We start from the raw sequence: 25,317 nt of genomic DNA on the forward strand, positions 1-25,317 counted from the left end.
AATTTACAGCACCACTAATACCAGTGTAGGGTATCAGAGCACTTTACATCACACATATTACACAGAGACAATCATTCATATGTGTGTAAATCACTGTGTAGGAAATGTTACATAAGACAAAGGATTATAAGGTGTAGGAGTCACATGACAACCATGCTAGTAGACAGCATAGTTTAATAGTGATTGTTCTGCAGAAACACCAACGCAGAATTAAAAACATAATACAATGGTTAGGGGTTCTCATTAATAATCAGAATTGATTTCTACCCAAAATGAACCCTTTTTTGCAACATTAGGATAATCGAAGACTGGGGAAAAAAACCTAACACTCTAACTTATTCCTTGGAGTTTGCATGCAGCTCTTACATGACAGTTAATAGCTCACTACTCTATGTTAGGATTTTAACTTATTAACTGCAAGTAACAATAGGATCTCTCTGACAAAAGCAGTAACCCACTGACCTATTCACATTATGTGCACTTTGTGATATGCATGGCACATGTTCTTAGCAGCATGCACATTACACCTCGGCCAGTCCTTTTCATGAGTCAAACCTTCCACTAGACAAAACACCATCTCTCTCTACTAAGAACATTAATCACTGGAGTTATCAAGACATTTTTATTGTTGCCCAAAAATGTTGGAGGCCAGGAAGGAGGCAGCAAGTGCTTTTAAAACCATAATATACTTACAAACACGATGCCCCCACCTGAAGTTAGCGCCTGGTGCGATCGTACTGCCCTAGAGCCACCCTGCTCAAGGGTCCTGTGACCTCAGTGACAGAGTCACTGCCACTCTATGGTGGGCTGCTTCATAGGTCTGTCCCCAAGACTGGAGTTGAACTTCATAGATAGTGGTGGACAGGCCTTCAAGGTTAATCCACACTTGCCACCGCTAGGGTCCACCTGCTGGTGCTAAGACACCAGGGCTTTTAAGATCTTGCGGCGCCTTCTAAGGTGTAGCACAGGAATGTGCTCTCTCAGGAGAGTGGTCTGGGAGCCTAGTCATTAAGGAGGAACCTGGTTCACCAGTTCCACTTCAGCAGCTCTGACCATAGCGCCACATCCTCTCCCCCACTGAACACCATACTGCCCCACTTAGAGAAACTTGCACTGCACTGACCCGCTATAAATACCTGAATGTGACTCAATTCTAATTACGCACTAGACAAGAGCAATATGATGCCTAAAAAAAATTAACAACATCCTAGAAAAAGCAAACACTCCTAGGGAATGCAAGATTATGTAAAGCATGTGAAATGTAAGCAGGAACAACATGGTTACCTTTTTCCTTTTACACTCATTATTCGGAAATTAGTGAGTGCTTTTGCGTGAAAAGGTAAGGCCATGACCACAGGGCCTGGAAGGGACCCGTTTCAGTGCCCATTGCTTATATTCTTTCAAAACATAGGTAGTATGGTTTAAAAAGACCACATTCGTAAACACACAGTCGCTGTACACATTTTGTTTTCCAATTCACCCATCAAGCAGGTATTTCAGTACCTCCAGGCAAGGTGCACTTTCCCACACAGGGAAAACAATGTTGTTCAAAGACAGAGGAGTAAACAAAAGTATCACTTCACTGGCAAACACTGTAAAGTGGCGCTAATGTGTTTAGGTGTAAATAAATCAATCTGGACACCTTGCAACCACTCTGTCTTGCTTTAATTAGTTATTTATTTTTCACATTTGGAATGTATTATTTCTCTCCACCCGGAGGCTGCACTTGTGTCAGAAAAAGACAACGTGTCCAGTAAAAATGTTATTCTTTTTTGGATCCATTACACAGGGGAGCAAATAAAAGAATGGAGGAAAGAGAGGGTAATACCCGTTTCTTGAAGTCTCGGTATTCACTAACTGAGGAGCGAGACAGAAAGAGAGGGATGACTCTGAGGCTTAGATGCCGTAACCGTGGCGTGCGCGCACAGTTTAATTTATGGGGACTTGGGGAGGCTGAAGAGGCTTGCTTGCAGGTGCAGCCGTCTCCCTCTGCTTAGAGTGAGGGGGCCCCTGGAGTGTGGGGCCCCCCGCACCGCGGGGGCTGCGGGGGCCTGTGTTACGCCCCTGGTCTCACCGTTGCTGAGCACCGGCACGTTTTTAAAGGGGGGGCTCGAAACGCATGTCTATCGGGCTCTGTTTTGTGCCCTGGCACAGGTTGCCCGTTTTTTCCTGGACTGCAGTGACAGCAGGCACATCGATGTGCGCGTGCTCACACAGCTCACTTATCACTAGTGGAGAAGTTACGGTTTGACATAATGCCAGGTGAGCGTTGTAGGGGAAGGGAAATCCTTTAAAGAGTGTAATATTCTCTTTGGATTTCCCTTCTCTTTTTGAAACTCAGGAGCAGCAACATTGCTGTGGTGTCACAGGGCTTTAAGTGGAAGCTTTTTCAATATTATATACAAGCCATTGTTGCGGCTTATTTATCTTCTGCAACTAACAACCATTGACAAAACCAATAGTCCTGACTTCTTGTTGGTATGGTTACTTGCTGTATCATACATCTGGATGCAATGACAGTAACAGCATTATACAAGTCGGGCGGCGCACTATGCTAAGCACAGATTTTTAGCTTCCGTGTTTTTAAGCAACACCCTTAATTACATTGGCCACGCCCCTTTAAAGACCCCCCAGTTTATTTATTCCACTTAAAGCCCCCGGTGCAGTGCTGGAGAGAGTTTCTCAAGCTTTCCATCAGCATGATTCCACTTTCCTTAAGTAACCCAAACTTTTTGTTTGCAGGAATCCCTCTCCCAGAAAAACACCCATGAGCCTTTTGCTCACACTTCCACTGAAGCCTGAATAGGTCATATGTTGCGCTACAAACTTCAGCAGTTTGGAAGTGGTTTGGGCAGCTATGGTGTGCCTCACAGTGTCCGTTCTGATGTGTCACTCAGAAGAAAGCCCCTGGAAAAACCATTCTTAACACAAACGAAATTCTCTTCCAGAAGGACATCCTTGTGTCCTTCGGCTGAGCGCCTGCCTACCCATCTTAGCTACTGTATCCCAAGCACCCACCCTGGGAATCCTATGGGCAATGAAGAAAAGGCAGTTTGGTGGCGTTGCATGTGTTTGTTAGAATTATAAAAGGTTTTAGTGAGAACCTCTTCATCGCTTTTACAGTGTCGGCTGTAAAGTGCTTTTCTACTCACAGATACACTCCATCCCCATTGGTACCCCAATCCAGAGACGCAAAATCCATCACAGCATATGTCCCTGTAACACATCACGACATATGTCCCTGTAACACAATGTCACATACATGCCCTTGCATTGTGAGTAACAGCGAATTGCATCTTTCACTCTCCCTCATAATCATCAGTGTCTTTTTGTACCATAAAACCCACAGTATACATATCTGACCTATTCAAACTCCCTTTCATACATACATGGGGTACACGTACATCCACCCACTATCTTGTTATAAAATTCTGCAGTGCAACCGCTTTTACTAAACACTGAGCCGCCTTGACATTTTTTAAAGTCCCTTTGCTAGCCTCTCATTGTCAGCCTACTAATCCACCGTGCCCCTGGCCAATACAAGAATTCATAAAAGAAGTTAAAACTTTTCAGCAGAATCCACTGCCACTCACAAAGACCACAAGTTTTGAGTACCAAAACATGGAGAAATTCATCTTCTGCCTGGTTGCCTCCCTGGATCTCATCTCCCTGGTCATCTCCCCACTCACTGTAAGATAAATACACTATACCTTATCTTCTCCTGTCTCAGCACATTCTTCTTGATATGGGCTGACTACCAAACCTGTCCTTTTCACTATTGCTATAAGCTCAAAGCCCCACAGATGTCAACATATGACCTCTTTGTCACCACTCAATGATTGAAAAACCTCTACACCGGTGGGACTAGAACATTACCTCTCCTCACTACACCCATCACAGCACATTGACATACTTGCCATTCACTCAACACAACCGAATGCCTTGTTTATGACGGACACCCAACCACAAACCAATAACAAAAAGAGAGCACATCTAAAACAGTATGTAAACATGTAAAACAAATTCAACAATCTCCAGTATACCATACCAAACTCAAAGAGCGACACAAAACATGCTTAAAAATCAATGTATTGCAAATTATATTAAAAGTTTCAGTGAGAGAAGGCCACTCTCCAGAGACATGAAACATTGCATTAACCCACTTCCTCTGTCCGCCTCTACTCATTACAGAAATTCTGACCAACAATTTTTTATCAACAAAGGGCCCACTAATAGCCTGACAACTACACCTCTGACCTTGACACTGTACGTCGACACATCATGCCCACTTCCCCCACATTGACTCCCCTCACTCAGCATGACCTCTGACAACCTCTCCTGTAACAAGGCTGCTTCTTATGTGAACAGTATTGTTCTCTCCTCCATCACTATATCACACTCAGAGAAGCACACTGCCCTGTCACTGTCAACATATCCTTTTTCATAGGAACATTCATCTAAAAAGTACAACTCTCCTAGACCCCAAGGACTTTCAAATTTCTGCCCTATACTTATTTACCTTTTCTATGCAAAACTTTAGATTCCTTACTGACTCCAGCAACCTCCTACATGTGTACCAATCGATCACCTGCCACAGATGCAGCACAGAAATGCTATTTATGCAGGTAGCTGTTGATACTGCCTATAGTGGACAGAGCTGACTTCTGCATACTTGTGCTGATTTCCCTGTTGCTTTCAACACCATCACTACCACCCCCTCTTTATCACCTTCTTCTCTGACCTCTGCTCCACCAAATCAGCCCCCATGTGTTTTTCCTTCTTTGTTTTGGTCCGTCAGTAACTCAAGCAGAGGAAGTCCTGTAGATGACCTCTACTTTGTTACTTATCTGGCTCCACAAAGTTGCATTGCTGCAGTCATTGTCTTCAATTCTACATGGAGCCCAAATAGCATATGTTCACTAATCAGGACATCACTATCCATCGGGAGTCCAAAGGCACCCACCTAAACCTATAAGTGCTGTGAGTACTCGCCATCCGCCACTCCTACTATTATCCAGTTCTGACTGTCAAGGACAACTTAAATTAAATCCACCCACAAAAAAAGTGAGGGATTGGGAGGGTGATAAAAACCAAAGTAAAGACTCGTTATCGAGCAGCTTTCTTGTAATCTTGAGGGTGTCACCCTTTCCCATGCAAAATGTGCAATATCTCATAACTTAATTACTGATTCAAACTTCTGATTTAAGGCCTAAGGCATTAAGGAGGAGGAGCAAGGAAAGCGTTGTGGGAGGCTGTTGTCGTGGCGTGAAGAGCAGGCCATGCATTCCGGATGGGTGGGCTGAAGCTTCGCTTTGATGGTCTCCTGCAAGCGATTGATGCTGCAGTGTGAAGAGTTGGGCTGGTGGCACTTTGAGCTCATTTTCGGTAGTGAAGCACCCAAAAGCTTGATTTAAGCTTGCTGAGCCACACCAAGGGTCTGTGACCTGAGGGGCACCACTGGAGGGCCAGGAAATCATTAAAACTGGGTCCAGCAGCTGTTTGGGAGGCCTTTTATGTCCCTGAGGCTCAGATCAGGAGGCCAGCAAACTAGTGCTTTGAGTCACTCTGGGTTCCTGGGTTCAAGATGAGGGTGCAGGTCCAGTTCTTCCTCCCCAGCAGGCAGCAGGTCAGCACAGCAGGGCAGTAGTTCCCCCAGAGCAGTATCCCAATGGATTGACAGTCCTTTCAGCTGCACAGCAGTCCTTCTTCCTGGCAGAATATCCACAGGTCCAGAAGTGATGGTGTCTAAGGTCCAGTATTTATTCCCAGTTGTGCCTTTGAACTGAGGTAGGGGGAGAGGCATTAAGAAGTTTTCCTTTGAAGTTCCCAGGCATTCTGCCTTCCCCGACCTGGCTCCAGACTAACTACAGGGGGTATGCAGCCTTTGTGTGGAGGCAGGACACAGCCTACTCAAGTGCAAGTGGGACCGTGCTCAGCTCCTCCCTCCCACCCTGCCAGTGATGGCTTATCCTAGCTCACCTAAGCTCCCTATTGTGAGAGGCTATGTAGGAATTTTTCACTACCAGGACATGTAAAACCTAAACATACATGTTGTACTTTTTAAATACATCACATCCTCCCCTCTGGACTCTACCAGGGCTTATCCTAAGGGTGACTTGTATGTATTCAGAAGGAAGTTTTGGGTCTGGCAAAAGGTTTACTTTGCCAGGTCGAAATTGCAGTTTAAAACTGCACACACAGGCTGCACTGCCAGGCCTGATATATGTTTAAAGAGCTACTTAAGAAGGAGGCACAATCGGTGCTGAAGGCCCTCTAGTAGCATTTAATTTCAGGCCATAGGCACAGGTAGTGCCACTTTACTAGGGACTTACAACCAAATTAAATATGCCAATTGAGTATAAGCCAATATTACCATGTTTTAAGCGCCGAGGACAAGCACTTAAGCACTGGTTAGCAGTGGTAAAGGGTACAGAGTCCTATGGCCAACAAAAACAAATTCAGCTAAAGTAGGAGGAGTGAAGGCAAAACGTTTGGGGATTACCCTGCAAAGAAGGCCAAGTCCAAAAAAGTGCATAAACCTTTTTCTGCTACATACCTAATTGTTGCCACAGGGGTAGCTTGCTTCGAAAATACATGAGTAGAAGTTTATAACAATAAATAAATAACTGCACAAATAAATCATTTTGTATCACAAAATAGTAACCCACTATGTATAATTTATTTTCAGTACATACCGTTGCAATCTCTTGATTTAGATTTCAAACATCAAGGGCCTTATTTATAGTTTGGCAGACAGCCCACCATCTGCCACATTGGCTCCCCTCCCGTCCCTGGGCAAAATATTGCCCGCTAAATTTTGAGATCTTTGCTGACGTACCAAAGATTTGCGCCTTTATAAGAGTCACTGCAACAGTGGCTCCTCTGAATCCACTAAAGTTTGCTGAGCTGCTACACAGCAAACTTTTTTCCTATACAAAAACAAACTCCCAAGGCGGGAGTTTGTTTTTGTATAGCATAATTCTTATGAACCGGACACCCTCAGAGTTTTCTTCCAGGGTGTGGTGGTCATTTTTCTTTTTTTTTCTATTTGGGATTGCCAGGCTTTCCTGATTGTCACAAACATAGAAAGAAAAGTACATCAGATCGTTCGCTCTAAATACCTCTAAGTAGGGGAGACAGTCTAATGTGTATATACACTGATGACCCGAAGTCCGTCGGGTTGTTGGTGTAAGGTTTCAAGTGACACAGGCAGCAGGGGTACAACCAGCATAAGTATGACGGTGTGGATGACTCTAAATAGAGTGGGCGGACTGTCGTCCCGGCGGATAGGGCTTGATATGGGATAACCAGTCATCCAAACTCTAAATCAGGCCCTAAATCACTTTCAACTGCACTCCCTCCCCACCACTGTTGTGTACACCTGCTGTCACCCCTTCCTTCCTCTCACGACACTAACAGAGGCTACTGATATAAATTTTTTTTTTTAAGTAAATGGACCAAGTGACATGCTCCTACCTTTGGCGTTCACAGTATAGCACCTTATACATACCTCCATGTTGGGGAAAGGGATTCAAAGGACATTTTTCCATTGGCTCCTGGTCTAAAGTTGAGGAGCAAAACAGCTTCACAGGGCTATATGTGAGAAGGTGTTCATCGATTCGGGTCTCTGTAACTAGTATGGTAGCGCAAGGTGTGGTTTAGTTCTGTTAATAGCAAGAGACTGAGTCAGGATCTTTTGCTCAGAGAGGTGGGTCTCCATCGATGATCACAGTCTGAGCAGAGAACATTGAGCACCGTGGCTCCTAAGATCACCAATTTCAGGAATTTCTGCGTACCCCTATAACGCTTGTGCTTATTGAAGCGAACAACAAAATCGTCAACAAGAGTAATATATAAAAAAATTATTGAAAAAATGTTTCAGAAGGTTTCTAAGAAGGCTACTGTCACTTGCCGATAATAAGAAATGTTGTCATATCTTTTGAACCTAGTTCTTTTGCATCTCTGACTTGCAGCACATTTGGTAACACTGGCTACTTTTAGGAAAAGCACCGAACAGTGACTTGGCAAAGGCCTTCCTGGGAAGAGTGGAAAATTGGAAAAGGCCTTTCACATGATGAACGCTCCTGCATGGAAGGAGAGTTTTCTACTTACTAAATTAACTGATAAGTCATTTGAATACATGTCAAAATGTGACTTAAAAAGATTGTAGATTGTCTTTCTGGTTGCAAGCAATTTGACAAGTAGAGTGAGTTTGGATCGGACATGGTCGGATATTGTGTGGGTAAATAGTTAAGAATATTTTATAAAGAAACTGTCACTAAGGGCTAGATGTACGAAGCATTTTTTCTGTTGCAAACTGCCCAATTCACGAAATCGGGCCGTTTCCGACCACATAAATGCATTTTGATATGCATTAATTCCAACTTGCTTTTCGATAACATGTTACAGATCATAATTTGGAATGGCGAATACATACCAATTCGGAATTTTGAAGGGGCATGTTTAGGACGCCCCTTCCAAATACTGAATCTGAATGGGATGTATAAATGCTTTGTGAACGAAATGTCTCAAACATTCACACTTTACCACCAATTCAGAATTGGTGGTAACCAGTTTTCAAATGGTAAGAGGTCCTTCGGGACCACTTCCCCTTTTAGAAAATTAAAAAATATTTTTGAAGAGCAGGTCATAGTTCAAGGGACCACTACCTAATCTTAAAAAATAAAAATGTAACTTACATTTTTTTTTTTAAATGCATCCCGTTTTCCTCTAAGGAAAAGGCCTGCATTTAAAACAAAAAATGATTGCTTTATTTAAAAGCAATCACATACATAGTAGCCTGCTGACCCGAGCAGGCCACCATCCCTGTGATGCAAATCCTAGTGCGTCACCAATTGTGACCTACCTTATTAATATTCATACGGTAGGTCTATTTACGAACCACTTTGAATCGCTAATAGGCCAGATATTGTTTTTTTACATTAGTAATAGCGATTACCAAATAGCGATTTGCAAAACATCACTATTTGTGATAGCTATTACTAATTTTGTGCATCTAGCCCTAAGACCACATCCAATAATTCTTACCAAATGTGGTTTCAGTCTTTCATTTGAAGTGCACAATCGCATGTTTTTATTTACTTTGATACTGTATTATCAGCCAAAAGAGATTCCATATATCTGAGACCAGAAGTGAAGTGGATGTTGGATAGATACGAGAGGACAAGGACTTAAACATTTAATCCACTTTTTCTGTCCTTTGGAAATTCTGTAGAACATGGAGGAATTGCTTAGTTAGAATTAGCATAATTGATTGTTTAGTTCATTAAGCCATGTAATCGGATAACAGGGAAGGATTTGATAGGAATACCAGTAGACTTCACTCTCTTGATTCTAACTTAGTACAAGTTGTGCAGTGCAGGTACCTCTAAACATGGTTAGGATCTTATTTAAAGAAGGACCAGCTTGTACCCCCACGTGGCTACGAAATAGGGTAGTGCTTGGTGTTCTTTGCAAGGCAAGTGAATCAATAAAAGATTCTTCTTGCAAGGGTTACATGACCAGATTGGGGGAAGATTGAAAGGATACAGGTTTCAATATACAAGTTACTTGCCTATTACAATGGTATTTTCACTTGATGTCTCTTGTGGAATCACATGCAACCACACTGCTTGCAGCAAGATTTATGGACTCATTTCCAGGAGCTTTAGTGCCGGCAAGTTAAACACGGGTGCATAAAATGTTATCTGTGTCCACAGGTGAGCACATCTCATAGATATTTACAGGTGTTGGATAGTTACACTTGTGGTAAATCCGCCAAATGTCTTCCTTTTCAATGATCATCAGTTTAGTATTTAGATGCGGGAAGAAATGTTCAAGAGGGGGTGATCAGTGAATGAACAATTAGAATGTTGAGAACACCACCAACATTGCCATTGGCTTTTTCCACACTAATTACGCAGATAATTTATTGTGAAACAAAAAGGACTAACTCTGATGTTAGGGTGGAAAAGGGGACCAAACTTCCTATATTGACAAAAGGTGTAGGGGAAAAAGATTTATGGCACGTTTGCATATGTGCATGTAGAAGCACATAGCCAAAGACAGCGGGGAGCTGTACAGGGTCAAAGGCAAGGATACAGTCAGCCTGCGATGCAAAAGGTAGCTGGTTTGTTGAATGACACTGTGTAATGATGTAATAGTCTTTGAAAAAGTGTATCTTAAACTTTTTCCTGAATTTGAGCAGGGTTGGGATGGTCCCTATGGATACAGGGATATGGTTCCAAATCATGGATGTGCAGATGGAAAAGACCTGTTGCCTATTCTTTTCTTCTTTTTGACGCTTCTGGACATCTCTAGTCTAATGGTGTCCTTGTTGTAGGTGTGCCAAAGGTCACCAGAGATGGTGGGCTTATCAGCCAAGGCAGTGAAGTTTCATCAGCATTGGGGTGATGTGATCATTTGTCTTAACCACCAGTATGAGACAAGCTGCTGTTTGTATGTGCCAGTGTGTAGTCTGAGAGGAAGTGCAACAGGTCATTTCCCTCTCATCCAGATGTGAAAGTGAGAAGACCTATTTCACTTTCTTCAGCAGGGAGAGCTGGGACCAGACCCCTTTTGTTTTCTTGGCCATGTGTTCCTTAAGAGTGAGGTTGGTGTCCTGTGTGAATCCATGTGACTTGGCAGTAGGAGAAAGTTGGGGTTTGACACAGTCAAGGATCGTGTCATTGAGTCCTATTTGTACTACTTCTTGCTTGGTGAGATGGAACTTCAGGTAGGTGCGAGACGTTCCGATGCGGATGAGATTCAGGTAGTGTTTCGAAGTGTTGGATGCCTGGAATGGAGGAGATTTGTTATGCATCTTCAGAATATTGGTAAATTATGGTGGTGTTATCGGTGAGTAGACCACCAAGCGGCTCAATGGTAAAGGTTTTGTACCCGCATCTCTCAGAGAACAAGAGTCACAAGGAAAATGATTGCCATGTGGGAAAAATGGGCAAAAATACACAAATGCACATTTACCTATTTGTTAATTCTTGCAGTGTTCACCTGGAGATAATCCACAGTAGGGTTTAGGGGACACAAACATACTCCTGGAAATGTCTATATGTAAATATTCTTATTTTTGTGAATCCCATAAATAAATACATTTACAAAAATCAGAGGCATAGCTCTAGGACTCCTTCCTTGACAATGTGTTCTGTGAAATATCCCTTCAAAAGATATAGCAAGGACAGCTAACATCCTGAACCAAGAGGATCAGCATATCAAGAATAATAAAAGATGATCATGGTTAACTAGGATAACAGACAGGCCTCCGGTTGAAAGCAGTTTTTTCTTTGAAGAATAATTGATTGGGGATCCAACCACTAGGAACCAGATATTGCATAGCATGTGAATCTACAACAGATATCAAGATGCAAAACTATTGTTACAGGTAAGTAACATGTTTTTATGTTTTACGTGTAGCCTTACCAAACTTTCTATGCCCGCGTCCGTTGCAAAAGTTAGTCCCTGCTACACAGTGCTGTACAAAAGAACTGAGTTATATATCAATGGGGTGACCCGAAATACTACCGGACCGGGTAAGATGCGGTACAGTAAAAAATGGTCACAATAGAAATATTTTGGCAAAGTACAAATTTAAAGCATTCAAGGCATTACAATGACACATCTGCGATAAATGCAATTTATTTTTTTAATCATCGTTAAGTTATTGAAGACAACACGATTGTCTATACATTAGATAAAACGGTGCTCAGGAGGAGGTGGGGGAGTAAGTGCTGAGGAGGAGTGTGTGTTTGTGAGGGTTGCAGAAAAGGAAAGGTCATGTGCCATATGTACATTAAATTTTAGCTGAAACCTGTCCGGCCTATAGCAGGCAAATTATTACAAAAAAATCATAGCACTCTATTGACGTAGAAAACAAATTTGTTGTCTGAGCTTGCAACCATTAGGGAACGATTGTTGACGTTTCGACCCCTTTGTTCTCAAGGTTAGCCTGGGGTCTTCATCAGGACAAGAGAGGAGAGCACCGAATCAAAAGGCAGCGAGGGAAATCAGGATGAAGAGTAAAAACAGTGGGCTCCTTAAAGCTCTCAGAGACTGAATGATGGCGCGATCTGTCTCCGTATCGTGGCCATCCCGTCCACAGAAGGCAGTGGGTCAAAGGATCCCTCACTCTGGTATACACATCCATAATTGTCTTCCTTCAAGAGGCGATTCAAATGTCTCCTTTCTGTTTTAGAATCGATCTGCGTCTGCCTTCCGATTTGGAGAGACTCATTGTAATGCCTTGAATGCTTTAAATTTTTACTTTGCAAAAATATTTCTACTGGGACCATTTTTCACTATAGTACAAAATAACTGGCCATTAAAGACGAATAATAGATCTTGTATAAGCGCCTAGTGCCTCAGACAAGACTCCCTGCCTTGTATAATGCTTTTAGGTTGTTAGATTTGGCCTAAAATATCTGAACCTCTTCAAATAAAATATGTCAGTGCTTTGACTGCCGGGCACGGGTAAGGCTAGGTAATGTCTGGAGGTAGATAAAGGTTTGTGCCTGTGTACTACAGATGCTCTCAAAAGTGTATCCTCACATGAAAGTTTTTAAATTTTTGCAGACGCTATCAGAAATTGCAGAAGATAATGAAGCCCTGGTAAGGATCTGATTGTGTCACCGCTTTGTGCACTTCCTCTTTAATTTGCATGTCTGCATTCGGTCCACAAACTAAGCCTACTTTTCCTATTTGCTCATACACATACTGATTCTAAATAAATTGGCATGATATTCATATTTTCATTTCTTCTTTGCTTGAAATCACCTGCTGAGCTTTTGCTTTATTTGTGCCTTTGGTACCTCTATATTCAAGAGGGAATCTTAGGTGATCACTCGTGTACCGGTGATTCTAGGGTAAACCATAACCCATTTCATATTGTATGGACTTCACAAAATGTACCAAAATAAACGTGATAAGTGCACCATTCATTATCTCATGTTTAGACTTGTTAAATTGATTGACATAAGCCACACCCACACGACTGAATGGTACACTCTCATTGGCAAATTTCTAAAATAGACTGCTTTGTTGGGAAAAAAAAGACCACAGTACCGTGTCTACATTTTCCTGCAATAATTATTGTCACAAAATGAAAAACAATGTGAAGTTTTATTTTAACAGTTTCTGTTTATTTGGCGAAAGATTTCAGATTTAATGGGAGATTCCATAAGGATTATATAGTCTTTTCTTGTAGGTAATGGTGTGTAAAAAGTCAGAAGTCAGAACATTTATAGTCCGCGCGTAGTGTAGCCCAAATAGGTCAAACTTGCAAGGAAATATTTTTGGGCGCTTTAAAAACCTTCTGCAAATATGTTATGCAAAAGGGAGATTCATTTAGCATTATTAAAGGAATTGCAGACCATTAAGTGTGAGAAATGGTCAGAATGTACCGTAAAAATGCTGACGAAATGCCCTCCTGTCAGCATGCAATTGCTGGCATCAATCCTATTGAAGGGTTCACAATGTAGTTCTGTTTGAAGTTTACCCAGAATTGGAACTGGAGGGAAAATAGAAAATGTCCTTGACTGTCCCAGTTACCTTCTGTGCTCAATTGTTCAACACAATTAATGTTCGGTGTCTGCTCAGATCCCAAATCCCGAGGAGGTTTGGATGTTTGTCACATTGTCTTTTGGGACTGCTCGTCTCGCTTCATATGGGGATTGAACCTATTTGGTGCAGGTTATTGATGCTGACAAGGAACAGACGGGAACCATGTATGCAAGACACCAAACCACTATACAGGTGGGGATCCTGCATGTTGTCTCGCAGTATCTACAGGGTCCAATAGTCCGTTATCGCCTTTGTTTCCTCATATTCCCCGTAGAAGTAATGTTTTTTTTCTGATCAGTATTTGTTGGATGCTGCTTAGCTGAGAGTTCATTCAGGTCCTGGCGGGTGACACTTACTGTGCACAGGGGCTTCTAGTCTCATGTGGCCTTAAGACGTTAACCAAACCTGGCTGCTTGTATAGATTGGGTGCTGATGCACAGTGGTGGCTTCTTCCATTGCTTAGTGGTGGGGCAGGGGGAGGTAAACAAGCAAAATGAAAGATACAACTAAAATTATTAAAATTGCACGCACCTGCCGCTCTGATGGCCGCCGCCGCCTTCCTTCTCTCTCTCTCCTGATCCTAGAAAAAGACTGCATGAGTCAAAACGCGTTAGCCAATAAAAATGTCATTGGATCTACCTATCTGGAGTGTGGGCTTCTACGTGTGCTGCTACACGGGTGCTGCTATATACACACACATACATATATATATATATATATATATATATACACATATATATATATATATATATATATACACATATATATACTTAGAGAGAGAGAGAGTGTGTGTGTGTGTGTGAGAGAGAGAGTGTGAGGGAGAGAGATTATATTTCTGTAACTTCTCTCCTCCCAAATGAATGTAATCTAAACAGTGACAACACATTGATTTTTCACTGACCATATGAGTTGCCTCCAAAGCACATCTGCCAAGGAGACTCTTGGCCAGTGTGAGTCCTTTAGCCAAGCCTGGTCCATTAGCCAGCAGCACTTTATATGACTAGCCCTCTAAAGCCATGCATTTTACGAGAAGTAGACTTGACATAAGCCACTTGCCATTTTCACAGTTGGTCATGCAAGGTAATCTGGATCTGTAAGCTTTGATGCTTGCTTATTCTCTCTTCTGAACTTCTTATCTACTTGGCTCTGACTCTCCTGTCTCTTCCAGCTGGTACCTGCACAGATCCCTCTTTATCTCTCGCCTAGGCAACACATGCACTGTCTCTTTGAGACATGTTGTATCTAGGATATGGATTTCAAAAAACGCCCATCTTTTTCGTTGGTTGCTCTTGCTGTCCTTTACGAATGCTGGCTTTTTTTTGGTAAACACACTTAATAGTCCCTCCTTTTGGAATTTTGTATCCTCCCATGAGAACTGCCCCTGTTCCATGCGTACTTACTCTTCATGTTAGTTATACTTTGAAAGAACTCTTTTTTTGTTTGGTTGGCCTGCCTCTGCTCTTTAAGTATTCTGTTTACTTGTGCATGAAACTTCAGTCAGCTTGCCATCCCTCAATCTCCACGTGCTTCCCCCTCACCCCTCCCACAACACTGCTCGTAGGCCCCTAGCCATCTCTTGATCATCCCGTGCCTCCCCCTTCCCACAACACTACTTGCAGGCCCCCACCACCCCTCCGAGGGCACTGCTAGTTTTGCTTGTGTATTCTTCATTTGTACTGCAGTGCCCTCATTTAATCTTCCTTTGCCGTCTCCCCCAACCAACAACACTGCTTGCGCCCCCACCTCCGAGATCGTGTGCAGCAGTATACTGACCTGGATGTAATTTTTTGGCAAGGTGATATGAGGTGATATCTGGAGGTCAGGAAAACGTGGTAGCAGAGCAATGACGTGGTTACATTCCATTAAAAGAATATATTTGAAGAAACAAACACAAATCTAGTCTTTGATGTTCCATGTATGTTCTACTGACGCTATTCTGCAACTACATTGTGCTTCACTGCCTCTGTTTTTCAGGTAGAGCTTCCATCTACCAACTACTTTCCTGATTAATTTAATTTAATGCTATTTACACATACAAATCGAATAATTTGACCCAAAACTTGTGACATAGGCAGCTTCTGCATCTAACAATATGCCTTTAAAGAATCATGAAAACACAAATATTCTGTATTTGATTTTCTGGTTTGCGTTGTCGACTCTTCTTTGATGTATGTCACTTAATAGAAATGTGTGTACTGATGAACAGTGGGCGTGCAATAGTAAGGCACCTGCAGGCAATCACCTACAGTGCCATTATTGGGGGATTCCTGGTTTCCACAGTAAGCAGATTTTGTCCAACGTCAGTGCGTGGGCAGCAAAGGGATTTTTGCCAGGGATCCTGTAACTTTCAGCACTGTCCATGTTGCTTGCGGACATTGCCATATGTATCTATGTTGCCTTGTTGCTCGTGCAAACCACGTGCTACTCGTGTGTGCAGGCGTAAGAAATGCCGTCGTCACGCGGCCTTTGCTTTCGTTAAGAATTATCCTGTCGCCTGAGGAAACGCACCCTGCTCTTGTGTGCAGCTGCATGATATTTTTTGTGTATTCCAGCTTTGGAGACATGTTGTCCTTTACACTGACTGCATTTGTGGAGTTAATGGATCATGGCATTGTTTCGTGGGACACGTTCTCCGTGGCATTCGTAAAAAAGGTAGGTATGTTTTATTTTCTTATTGGTTACATATGAACTTAAAGCACGACGTACAGTTTAAAGAGTTTTACACTCTTCGAAAAGGTGATACACTTAAAACAAAACAAGAATTTGCAAAACCAATATCCATGCTTTAAAAAAAGTTATAATAATAAGTGCCAGGGCTCTGTCAGGAGGACACTGCAGCTTGCTCCACCCATTGCGCTTGCCAGTGCTGCCAAAGTCAATTCAGACTATTCCAGACCCCCAAAGCTACACGAATGGCTTGGAAGGCAGCTATTAGTCATTTTAAATATATATTCTATTAATAATAAACTGTAGTGCTCAACTCTAAATGAGACCGACAGCGCCATCATGTGGCAGCTGTAAAAAGAGCCGGTGTTGACAGTTAAGTGCTGGTGCCGAGCACCAGAAACCACAGGCTCAAATTAAGCACTGAAAGAGATCAGGCTTTAATGTGCCAACGTTCGCAAATACAGGCATTCAGAGATGCTTTTTACATGTGTTGCATGCACAAATGTGTATTGTGTTATTGCATGGGGCATTGGCTTCGCTTATACAGGGCGAAAGTGTCATAAAAGCGATTCTTTCTGTATTAATGCACATAGGAGATAAAGAATTGAACGTGACTGTGTGATAATTGCATGTAAATGTAAAATAGTCCGTCGGGAATTTCAATGGAAGCATTTCCTGGAGGTTGGAATGATCCACTAAACAGACAATAGAAAGAATTGAGAGTTCTATGCTTCTGTGTGCGGACAAAGCTTGCTCTTTGCATTTTTTTTAAGAAATCATGACATTACATCTGGCAGATAATTATTCTGTTAAGCAAGACCTAAACATTTCTCACTGAAGAATTGTTTTCCCTGGGGTAGGTGTGCCTGGCATTCCACGTCTTACACCATAAGTCCTCCAGCACCCTGCCAGTGCTCAAGTTTGTAAAGTTAGCCATTTGTAGTCCTTAAATATTTGGGAACGGGTAGACTTTAGCGGTGCATTCTTACACATGTTTCTGTTCAATTCTGCTCTCTGCAAGTTAGTAAAAGGTCACTATAAAATGTTCTAAAACTACAGCAAAGACCCAGACTGCAATATAATGACATCACATTTTTCAAGCATTGCCTTTAAAATTCATCTTGCAAGCTGATGTTGTTTGCCCAGAAACAGTTCTGGTTTGAGTAACTGTATTTTAGATGGAAGCCTTGCTGATTTTCGAAACAGAAATTGTATTTTTCCGAATAGGATTGGTTTGGTTTCAAATGTACACATATGATGGCCAGATTTTGTTAGATCTTCATTAAGAGTGTGCTGACGTTCATGGCATCTATTAGTCCTGGAGGCTTAAATGTCCAAAAGCCACCTCTGCTTCGCAAAATTGAGATCCCAGAATAAGTTACTTTTACTTCATCTATACTCCAGTTATATGTGCCTAACCAACCACTCTGAGGTCCTCCCACCCCTCTCCACGGATTTAATAAGAACTTTATGGAAGCTTGGAGTTATGGTCGACTCAAAACGCTGATTTGCGGCAGGTGTGTTAGCATACTTACATGTTCAAGATCACTCTAGGATCTGTCCCATGTTGGGACTAGCCAGTGCTTAATTTGTAAAAGAATAAGTGCTGGAGCCCAAAGTCTTGCTCTGCAGCCAGTGCTAACAAAGGCCAGGGAGCCAAATACCAAGGCTGCGTAGTCGTGATTCTACCTGATGCCTCTTTTATCCACCACCTGACCTTCCCTGCCTCTTTTTTTTTTTTTTTACTCTTGCATGTTCTTATTAGTCCCTGCTTTCTTTCTTCATCACTATTTGTCCATGTTTCCCTACCTCCTCCTTTCACACTTTTGTGTTTTTGTTTCTCTCTCTCTATCTCTACATCAGTCTATTAGTGAAAAGTGAGTGCCGGTCGCCAAAAATTAGTGGAAGTGGATCCCACAGGCAACCACCGGCTCAAATTAAGAATTGAGAGTAGCCCACTGAAATACTATGGCCCAATAAACCTTGTTTTCTATGGTATTTTACTGCTCTGTTGTCTATCTACACAGAACAATCCCTGTACAACAGCACAACATCAGATTTCAGTAATTCAGCACAAAAGCATAACGGCTCAACTAATGCATTCTGACTAGAATTGATCTGTCCCTAGGTGCAACACTTCATTTAATATCTACTGATTGTCATATCAAGGACAGAGCTCCTTCTTTATTTCGGCATTGGGCCTCTCTAGTGCTGGAATTGGAGAAGCTGTCCGACATGCTTCACTAGATCTACCTCTTCCGGGTATTGACCAAATTGGGAGTTGTAAGGCAGCTGCTCACATTGATGACGTGCTCTACATAGCTCCCACTTCTCGTGTCCAGGTGGACGAACTGGTATCGGTTTCCATCACTGTTTCCAGAGGGACTAGACAGGGCTGTCCACTGCCCTCTTTGTTCTTTACAGTCACAGTGAAGTCCCCTAGCTGTGTGGCTACACAAGGAAGGGATCCACTGGGGCATCGTTCTTGATGATACAAGGCATGAAGGCATACGTGGATGACGTTGCGCCATCTCAAAGATGTTCGCCTCGGGCATTACACTATAGGCACGACTCCACAACTTTATCAGCATGGCTGGCCTGCATGTGAACTGGAATAAAATGCGTGCCTTTCCACTCTGGATGTGTGCTCCTGCTCTTCATCGATCTCGGAGTTTGTCCCGGCCCCTGGGAGGGAACAATATATTTAAATAGCTTAGGGTGTGGATCTTCCAATTGGAGAGGGGAAACTAGATAGAGCATAAGCCACACTACATTTCTAGATTCACTTCTCGAAGGGGCTTACTTCGCTACACAGGTTGGATAACCTTATCTAGAATGATTGTTAGCATGACTGCTGTATTACCTTGCAAACGTTCCAGACTTTCCTTCCAGGAAATTCTGTTGCTGTCTTGATGGCATGCTGGGAGAGCTGACTTGGAGCTGCGGCTGTTGCAGGATTGCACTAGATAAGCTCCAACTCCCAGTCGGTTGGGGAGAACTGGGCACCCCATCCTCTAAGCAATGTTATCTTGTTGCTCAACTCCAATGGGTATCTCGCTGTCAATCTGGCAGATCTCGCAAAGTCTCCTGCTAGTGCCAGGGTCCACTTTCATTGGAGGTCTTGCTCCACATTTGCCTTCCAAGATAAAGATGTGTGTCGCGCTGTCATGACTAATGACTGTGACTTGCAAATGCATTAAGAGAAGAGTTCAGCTCACCATACGCATTGTTCCATATGCCCCCTCCATGCCGCTGAAGGGTTTGCCCAAGCACCAAGGATATTTCATAGCTGCAGAATGGCGATATTGGCATGTTGGGTGGGGGGAGCAAATACATACTTGGGGGCTTCTTCGTAGATGACCTCTACACTCTGTCAACCAGCATGTAGAATGGAATAACATTCATAAGGGGCAGTTTCTTCTTCACTAACCATGCTGACTTGTCGCTCCCATTGCAACATCACAGAAGAAGAATCAGAAACCCATGGCGTACTGCAAAAGCTTCTTGGAATGGGCGAGGGTTACGCACCTCATGTGGCTATGCAGAACCCAGCGAGAACACATCCTGGTCTCCTTAACAGCCCTGCAGGAGGTTTGGGAAATGTCACTTCATAGCTCTGAATGGGCCCTGCCTGAGGATACCTGCAAAAGATATCTGGGAGTGCCCGCTTTAACAATATTCAACTTGACATCTTACACGGGGCCTACATTAGCCCCCAGGCAACCCCAATAAGCTCTTTGGACTGTCCACACTGTCGGTATCCTCTGCCAAATATTGCTACATCATACCTGTTGAAATTGATCAGGAAACAGGTGCAAGAAAACTCTGATGTATGCGTAATTTTCATATGTACTTTTGCATGACACTCCCCACTTTATGATTAAAGACTCCGAATAAGAGGTATTTCTATACCAGCTTAAGGCTTCACCCCAGAAGGGGTGCAGTAAATACCTCACCCTATAATGGCCCACTGAAAATCAGGGTGAAAGAAGTTTGGGTGCTGCACTGTAGCGGGAGGAGCGGGTTCTTAGATTTTTGACTCCAGTTTTATCCACCGCTCTGGATCTGCTAAAGAATGGTTGCAGCCGGGGTCCTTCGGATAGGAGGCCGGCTGCTGCAGTTGCTTTTGCTCGATGAGTGTGGTGTGGAAAGGTGTCAAAAGCTGTGAAACAGTAGAGTAGAATAATGATATGATATGTCTGCTGTTGCCAGATTGCCGCTAGACTAGTGTGAGTGTGGTGACCACCATGTCTGGGTGGAAACTGTACTGCCATCACCAGCAGTTACTTTTTATACCGTGCTTAGGGGATCAGTTTATGCACACATAGTTGAATATGTAGTGTACAAGATGGATATTTAATCATAGATGTTGTTTTCCCTTACACCTAACAGCTTGATGCTTTTATTGAGAAAATAATGAGATACAACTGAGGGTGCTTGCTTCTTTGCTCCTGAACTTGCTGCCACATGAAAGGATGTAAATATGTTTGTCAACATCCCATATTACAGATTGCAAGCTTTGTGAACAAAACCGCAAATGACAGTCAAATCTTACAGCGGTCCCTGGCAATCCTGGAGTCCATGGTGCTGAACAGCCATGATCTGTACCAGAAAGTAGCTCAGGAGATCACCATCGGCCAACTTATCCCTCATCTACAAGGGTAAGTACTGAAGGCGGACACCCTCCTCAACAGGGGTTCTTATGTGGTGAGAATGTACACTCCTGAGTATCCAATAAGATGGAGGCTGATGAAACATCATAGCAAATTTATGATGGGTCTAATTCAAGTACACTGCTTATTCTATCATATTTGCTGCCCTAATGCTGTGTGTATTTGTGGGTGTATGGACATAGTTATACATATTGCATACACATATTCCCAAATAAAGTGTTTTTAGGAGTCTGTGAAATTCACATGAGTTGCATTTGTTTCATTACACGGAATTTCAGAGACATTCCACGTAATTATGCACAATGGAAAACTGCATTTTGTGCTGTAATTTAGTTTTAAATGCATCATCGGGTCCATATAAGACACCAGGACACATTTCAAGCCCAAAAAAGCCCCAAAACACAAGCACTGCACACACCAGCCGCTCATGTTCTGGTTGTTCGTATTGTCCACTTGCGCTAAACTTTTACCCAGAATGTGGGATAATTAGCAATGTGGCGTAAGAGCACAATTTTGGGAATTTCACGTAACAAGTGTATCGCAAAAGTACTGAAATTATGTGAGAGTATGCTGCCATAGTGGAAATTTTGTGCAGGGCCAGTTTACATGGGACATTTATATGGCCATTGCTAAATCAGTAACCTAGGACTGGGACAGCCCGCCTGATGAGGGACAAATGTATGGACCATCTCAGGGTAAGTTAAAAAAACAAACGCCTCAACAAGGGCTGGGGTGAGATTATTATTTTACTCCGGCTGTGAAAATGTTACATTTCACTCCATGTCGGAAAAATGCATTCAACATACTCTCCTTGATCTCAACCTTTGCACACAGTATTATTTTGGCGAATTTTAGGGTGCTTAATGATATTGCCACCCATAGTATTTTATTCTCAAGAGCTGTATTTCAGGCCACGCTGGTGCTTTTTCATGGTTGGCCTACACTGATCTTCTGTAAGAAGATGCTGCTTTGTGTACTCAGCAAATTGGACTCAATGACTCCACTCTGCCTTCTTTTCTTTTCCAAAAAGATCTCTGTACTGTGTAAGGTGAAAGATATTTTTCCAGGTATCATTATTTTTTTAATCTTTCACTAATTTGAACTATCCTATTCCTTCCCAGAACTGATAAAGAAATTCAAACAAACACAATTGCTGTGATCAACGCCCTTTTCCTTAAAGCCCCCGACGATAAGCGGCAGGTAGGTGGCCTTTGCATACTTAGATCATTCTAAAGCACGTGTAATAACTTTGGCAGAAATGCTTCAGTAATGTAAGCAGACGCACAGCATCCAGGAAGTGCAGCTTTAAAAAATATTATTGAACTGAAATCCTTGTGGGAATTTGGTTTGTCAAGGTTATATATTCCTTGCATGCTGCGATTAAATTTGTAAATATTATGCTTTGCTATTGGGCCTCTCTCCTTGGAACAATATTATGGAACAGTCCACATTTTCTACTAGAACCCAGCCATCTCTCCAATCCCTCGTTTACTTTATCTTTGTCCTTGACCCTGTATAGCACTCCTCTGCCTTTCGACTCGGTTTTTACTGTATAAATTCCACACACCTTCATATGTACATGCAAACATTAAAAACAGCATCAGCCAGAAACATTCCTGGTAAAGCAACGTTTTGTCACATGACTAGAAACATAAGAAGAAAGCTGTGTGAGCCCATTTTATTCCAGCCAAACACATGAGCTCAAGATAAAAAATAGTAATAAAAATAATAATACTTGTTCCTTTAGAATTCTAGGGCCTGAATTAATTATTGACCGATCTGTGTTCAAGTGGAAGGAATCATGCTGTAGCCTTAGAGTTTAACAAAGAAGCGCTTCAAATCGAGTAGTACTGCCTGTTTTATAGGTGACATTGATTCCACATTGATTGCGAGTTTGTGTGGATGGGTGAGAGGATGAATGTGCGAATTAGTGCATAGGTAAGTATGGGTTGCTTGACGGATAAATTATGGAATAAGCGAAAGCATCGATGGATGGCAGGGTGGTTTATAGTGAATAGGTTAATGAGTGATTGCAGACAAATTACACCGATGCTAAGGGCTCGGACAGCAGTGGTAAAACTTATTTAAAAAAGTAAGAATGACCAGTATTATGCCAGTGTAAGCATTAGTCAGGGCGGGTCACCTTTGTTCCAAGAATACCAAAAATATCAAAAGACTGCCTTTTTAATGTAAAAAAATTCCATCATTACGTCAGTCCAAACATTATGAGGCCAGGAGCACCATTGTGCCAAGAATGGCCACTTTATACCGAGAATTACCACCACTCAACATGTCCAAATGTGTCCCATTACTCAATAATCCTTAATGCACGTTCAGATAAATTATCATATATAAATCATAAGTAAATGTAAACATGTTCCACATTATTGAATTCATCTTTCATGTTCATTCATATTTGCACTCAAAGATCCAGAGTGTCTCCCTGGATTTTCACCAGTGCATAGTAAACATGGCTGCCGGGGTCACACTTGCACTGTCACTCATATATCGTCGTGCTTGTTCAAATTTACGTTATCACTCACTAAGGTTCAGTATATCTCCGATTTGTAACTTCACTAAGTAATGATGCCACATTTCATTTGTAAACATATGAACAAAGTGCCATATTTGCTAATATTACAGTAATGCATTTCCATATGAAAATAGCATTGTGTTTATACTGGTGACATTGCACCCACCCTCCCCCACATTGATCTATGTATCTGCTCCTTCTGCTGCAAGCTGCACAACTGTGGAGAACCTCAACTCACTGGCAGAGGTCCCCTGGAAGTGAGCAGAAAAACTGCATTACCTCAGGCCATTACATGATGTCCCACAGAAGTGAGCAGCTAGAGAGCAGGGCTGCAGGTCACTGCTAAAGGCCCTCTAAAGTTAGCATAGACGGCATAGCGCATCAGGGTACAGGACTGTCGGTCATGGGTCCCTCATAAGCGAGCAGACAGGGTGTCATGTCTCTGCTCTCTAATAATGGGTCCCTCCCTTCAAAGTTTACAGAAGGGATGCATTGCCTTAGGTCATTATTAAGAGTCCTTTCTAAAGCAGTAGAGGGAGATAGTAGCAATATTGGTTACCCAATGCACTGGCTACTCGCCTGCCTCCACCACCCCAACATCAGAACAAATCATTGTTTTCTTGTGGCCTCCCACATGTTGTACAACTTTAAAGGCAGCCCTGCTCTAACCCACCAGTTGTACAATAGAAGTAATGTGTGTGTTTTGAAGTCTATGCTCGTTGCCTTCAGGAAAACATGCAATAAAAGATGTCACTGCTCCTATGGAAAGTAAAGGGCTGTGGAGCTAGGCCCAAGGCGACCCAGAAGGAGCTTCCAGGAGCTCCCATGGCAGACATGCCGAGGAAATGAAACCCTGGGTCCCAAAAGTTGCTTTGTTTAGGGCCATGGTTTGCTGGATTGTGCTTTTTGTCATCTGCATAACATGCACATGGGCCTCATTTTAAGTATAGGTATATGCATGAGAAAGTGCAGGCATTCATACAAATGCACTACAAGAGCTGTGGTGGCAAAAACACTAGCTTGTGGCAGCTGGCAGAGCTGAGATCTACTAATGTTTTCCGAAGCATGTTACCAGTTGACACAAAACATGGAGAATCCAGATAGTGAAAACGAGTGGTAGATAGGAGTAGAGGCAAGTGTAGGTGAGATTGGACAACCATATAGCGAAAATTGTTTGTATGAAATATACATTCCCACAATCATTTAACACAATCTTGAATATTTCATGTTCATTATTTCTTAGAGTTTCTTTACCAGTTGTAGTGTATTTTGCAGTGATAATGTGTGTTGGCTCTCAAAGCTTGGAAGTCTGGTTCTCCTGACGACTGCTGCCCCGTCAGATTTTGGTTGGTACGCCGGGCCACTAATCTCACCCTGAACTCTCTGCTAAATAACTTACTCTGCCAGTTTGGAAGGACACCAAGGTGATTCCTCTGCTAAAAAACATCTTCTGCAGACACGTCCGTCTCGGCCAACTTTAGGCTGATTCCTTTGTTGACTGCATTTTCAAAGATCCTAAAAAAACTGGTCTATGTCCAACTTTTCAGTTATGTCGACGCCATTCAGTTCCTGCATCCTTCGCAATCTGGTTTTCGCACGGGATACAGCACTGAATCCACTTTGGTAGAGGTCGCTGATGCTGAATGGCCATTGACCTGGGGAGAAAGTTGTCTTATTGCTATTGGACCTCTTGGCAGTGTTTGACATGGTTTCCCACCCTACCCTGGTGCATCGCTTGCAGGACATTGGGATGGGTGGGATCTCGTTGGCCTGGTTTGGCTCCAATTAATTGAGCAGATGTCAGTCTATGTGGATGCTGCCATTTGCGTCTGACTTCAAACCCCTTAGGTTTCTGGTTCCCCAGGGCTCTGT

At 42.6% G+C, this 25,317-nt stretch overlaps 1 protein-coding gene across 6 annotated transcripts in view; it reads left to right on the plus strand.

Annotated features, from left to right (window-relative positions):
* Window positions 1-25,317, plus strand: part of ELMO1 (engulfment and cell motility 1) — a 1,282,006-nt gene that overhangs the window by 404,448 nt on the left and 852,241 nt on the right. For 5 of the 6 annotated variants that reach the window (XM_085607465.1, XM_085607469.1, XM_085607467.1 and 2 more), the window contains 4 exons: window positions 12,586-12,621; window positions 16,125-16,224; window positions 20,749-20,900; window positions 22,034-22,112. In XM_085607465.1, coding sequence (XP_085463591.1) covers window positions 12,586-12,621; window positions 16,125-16,224; window positions 20,749-20,900; window positions 22,034-22,112 — 367 coding nt within the window. The remainder of the gene's footprint in view (window positions 1-12,585; window positions 12,622-16,124; window positions 16,225-20,748; window positions 20,901-22,033; window positions 22,113-25,317) is intronic. The other variant, XM_085607468.1, reaches the window with a different exon arrangement.

The sequence above is a fragment of the Triturus cristatus genome, chromosome 5_2, assembly GCF_964204655.1.
Source record: "Triturus cristatus chromosome 5_2, aTriCri1.1, whole genome shotgun sequence".
Classification (NCBI taxonomy): Eukaryota; Metazoa; Chordata; class Amphibia; order Caudata; family Salamandridae; genus Triturus; species Triturus cristatus.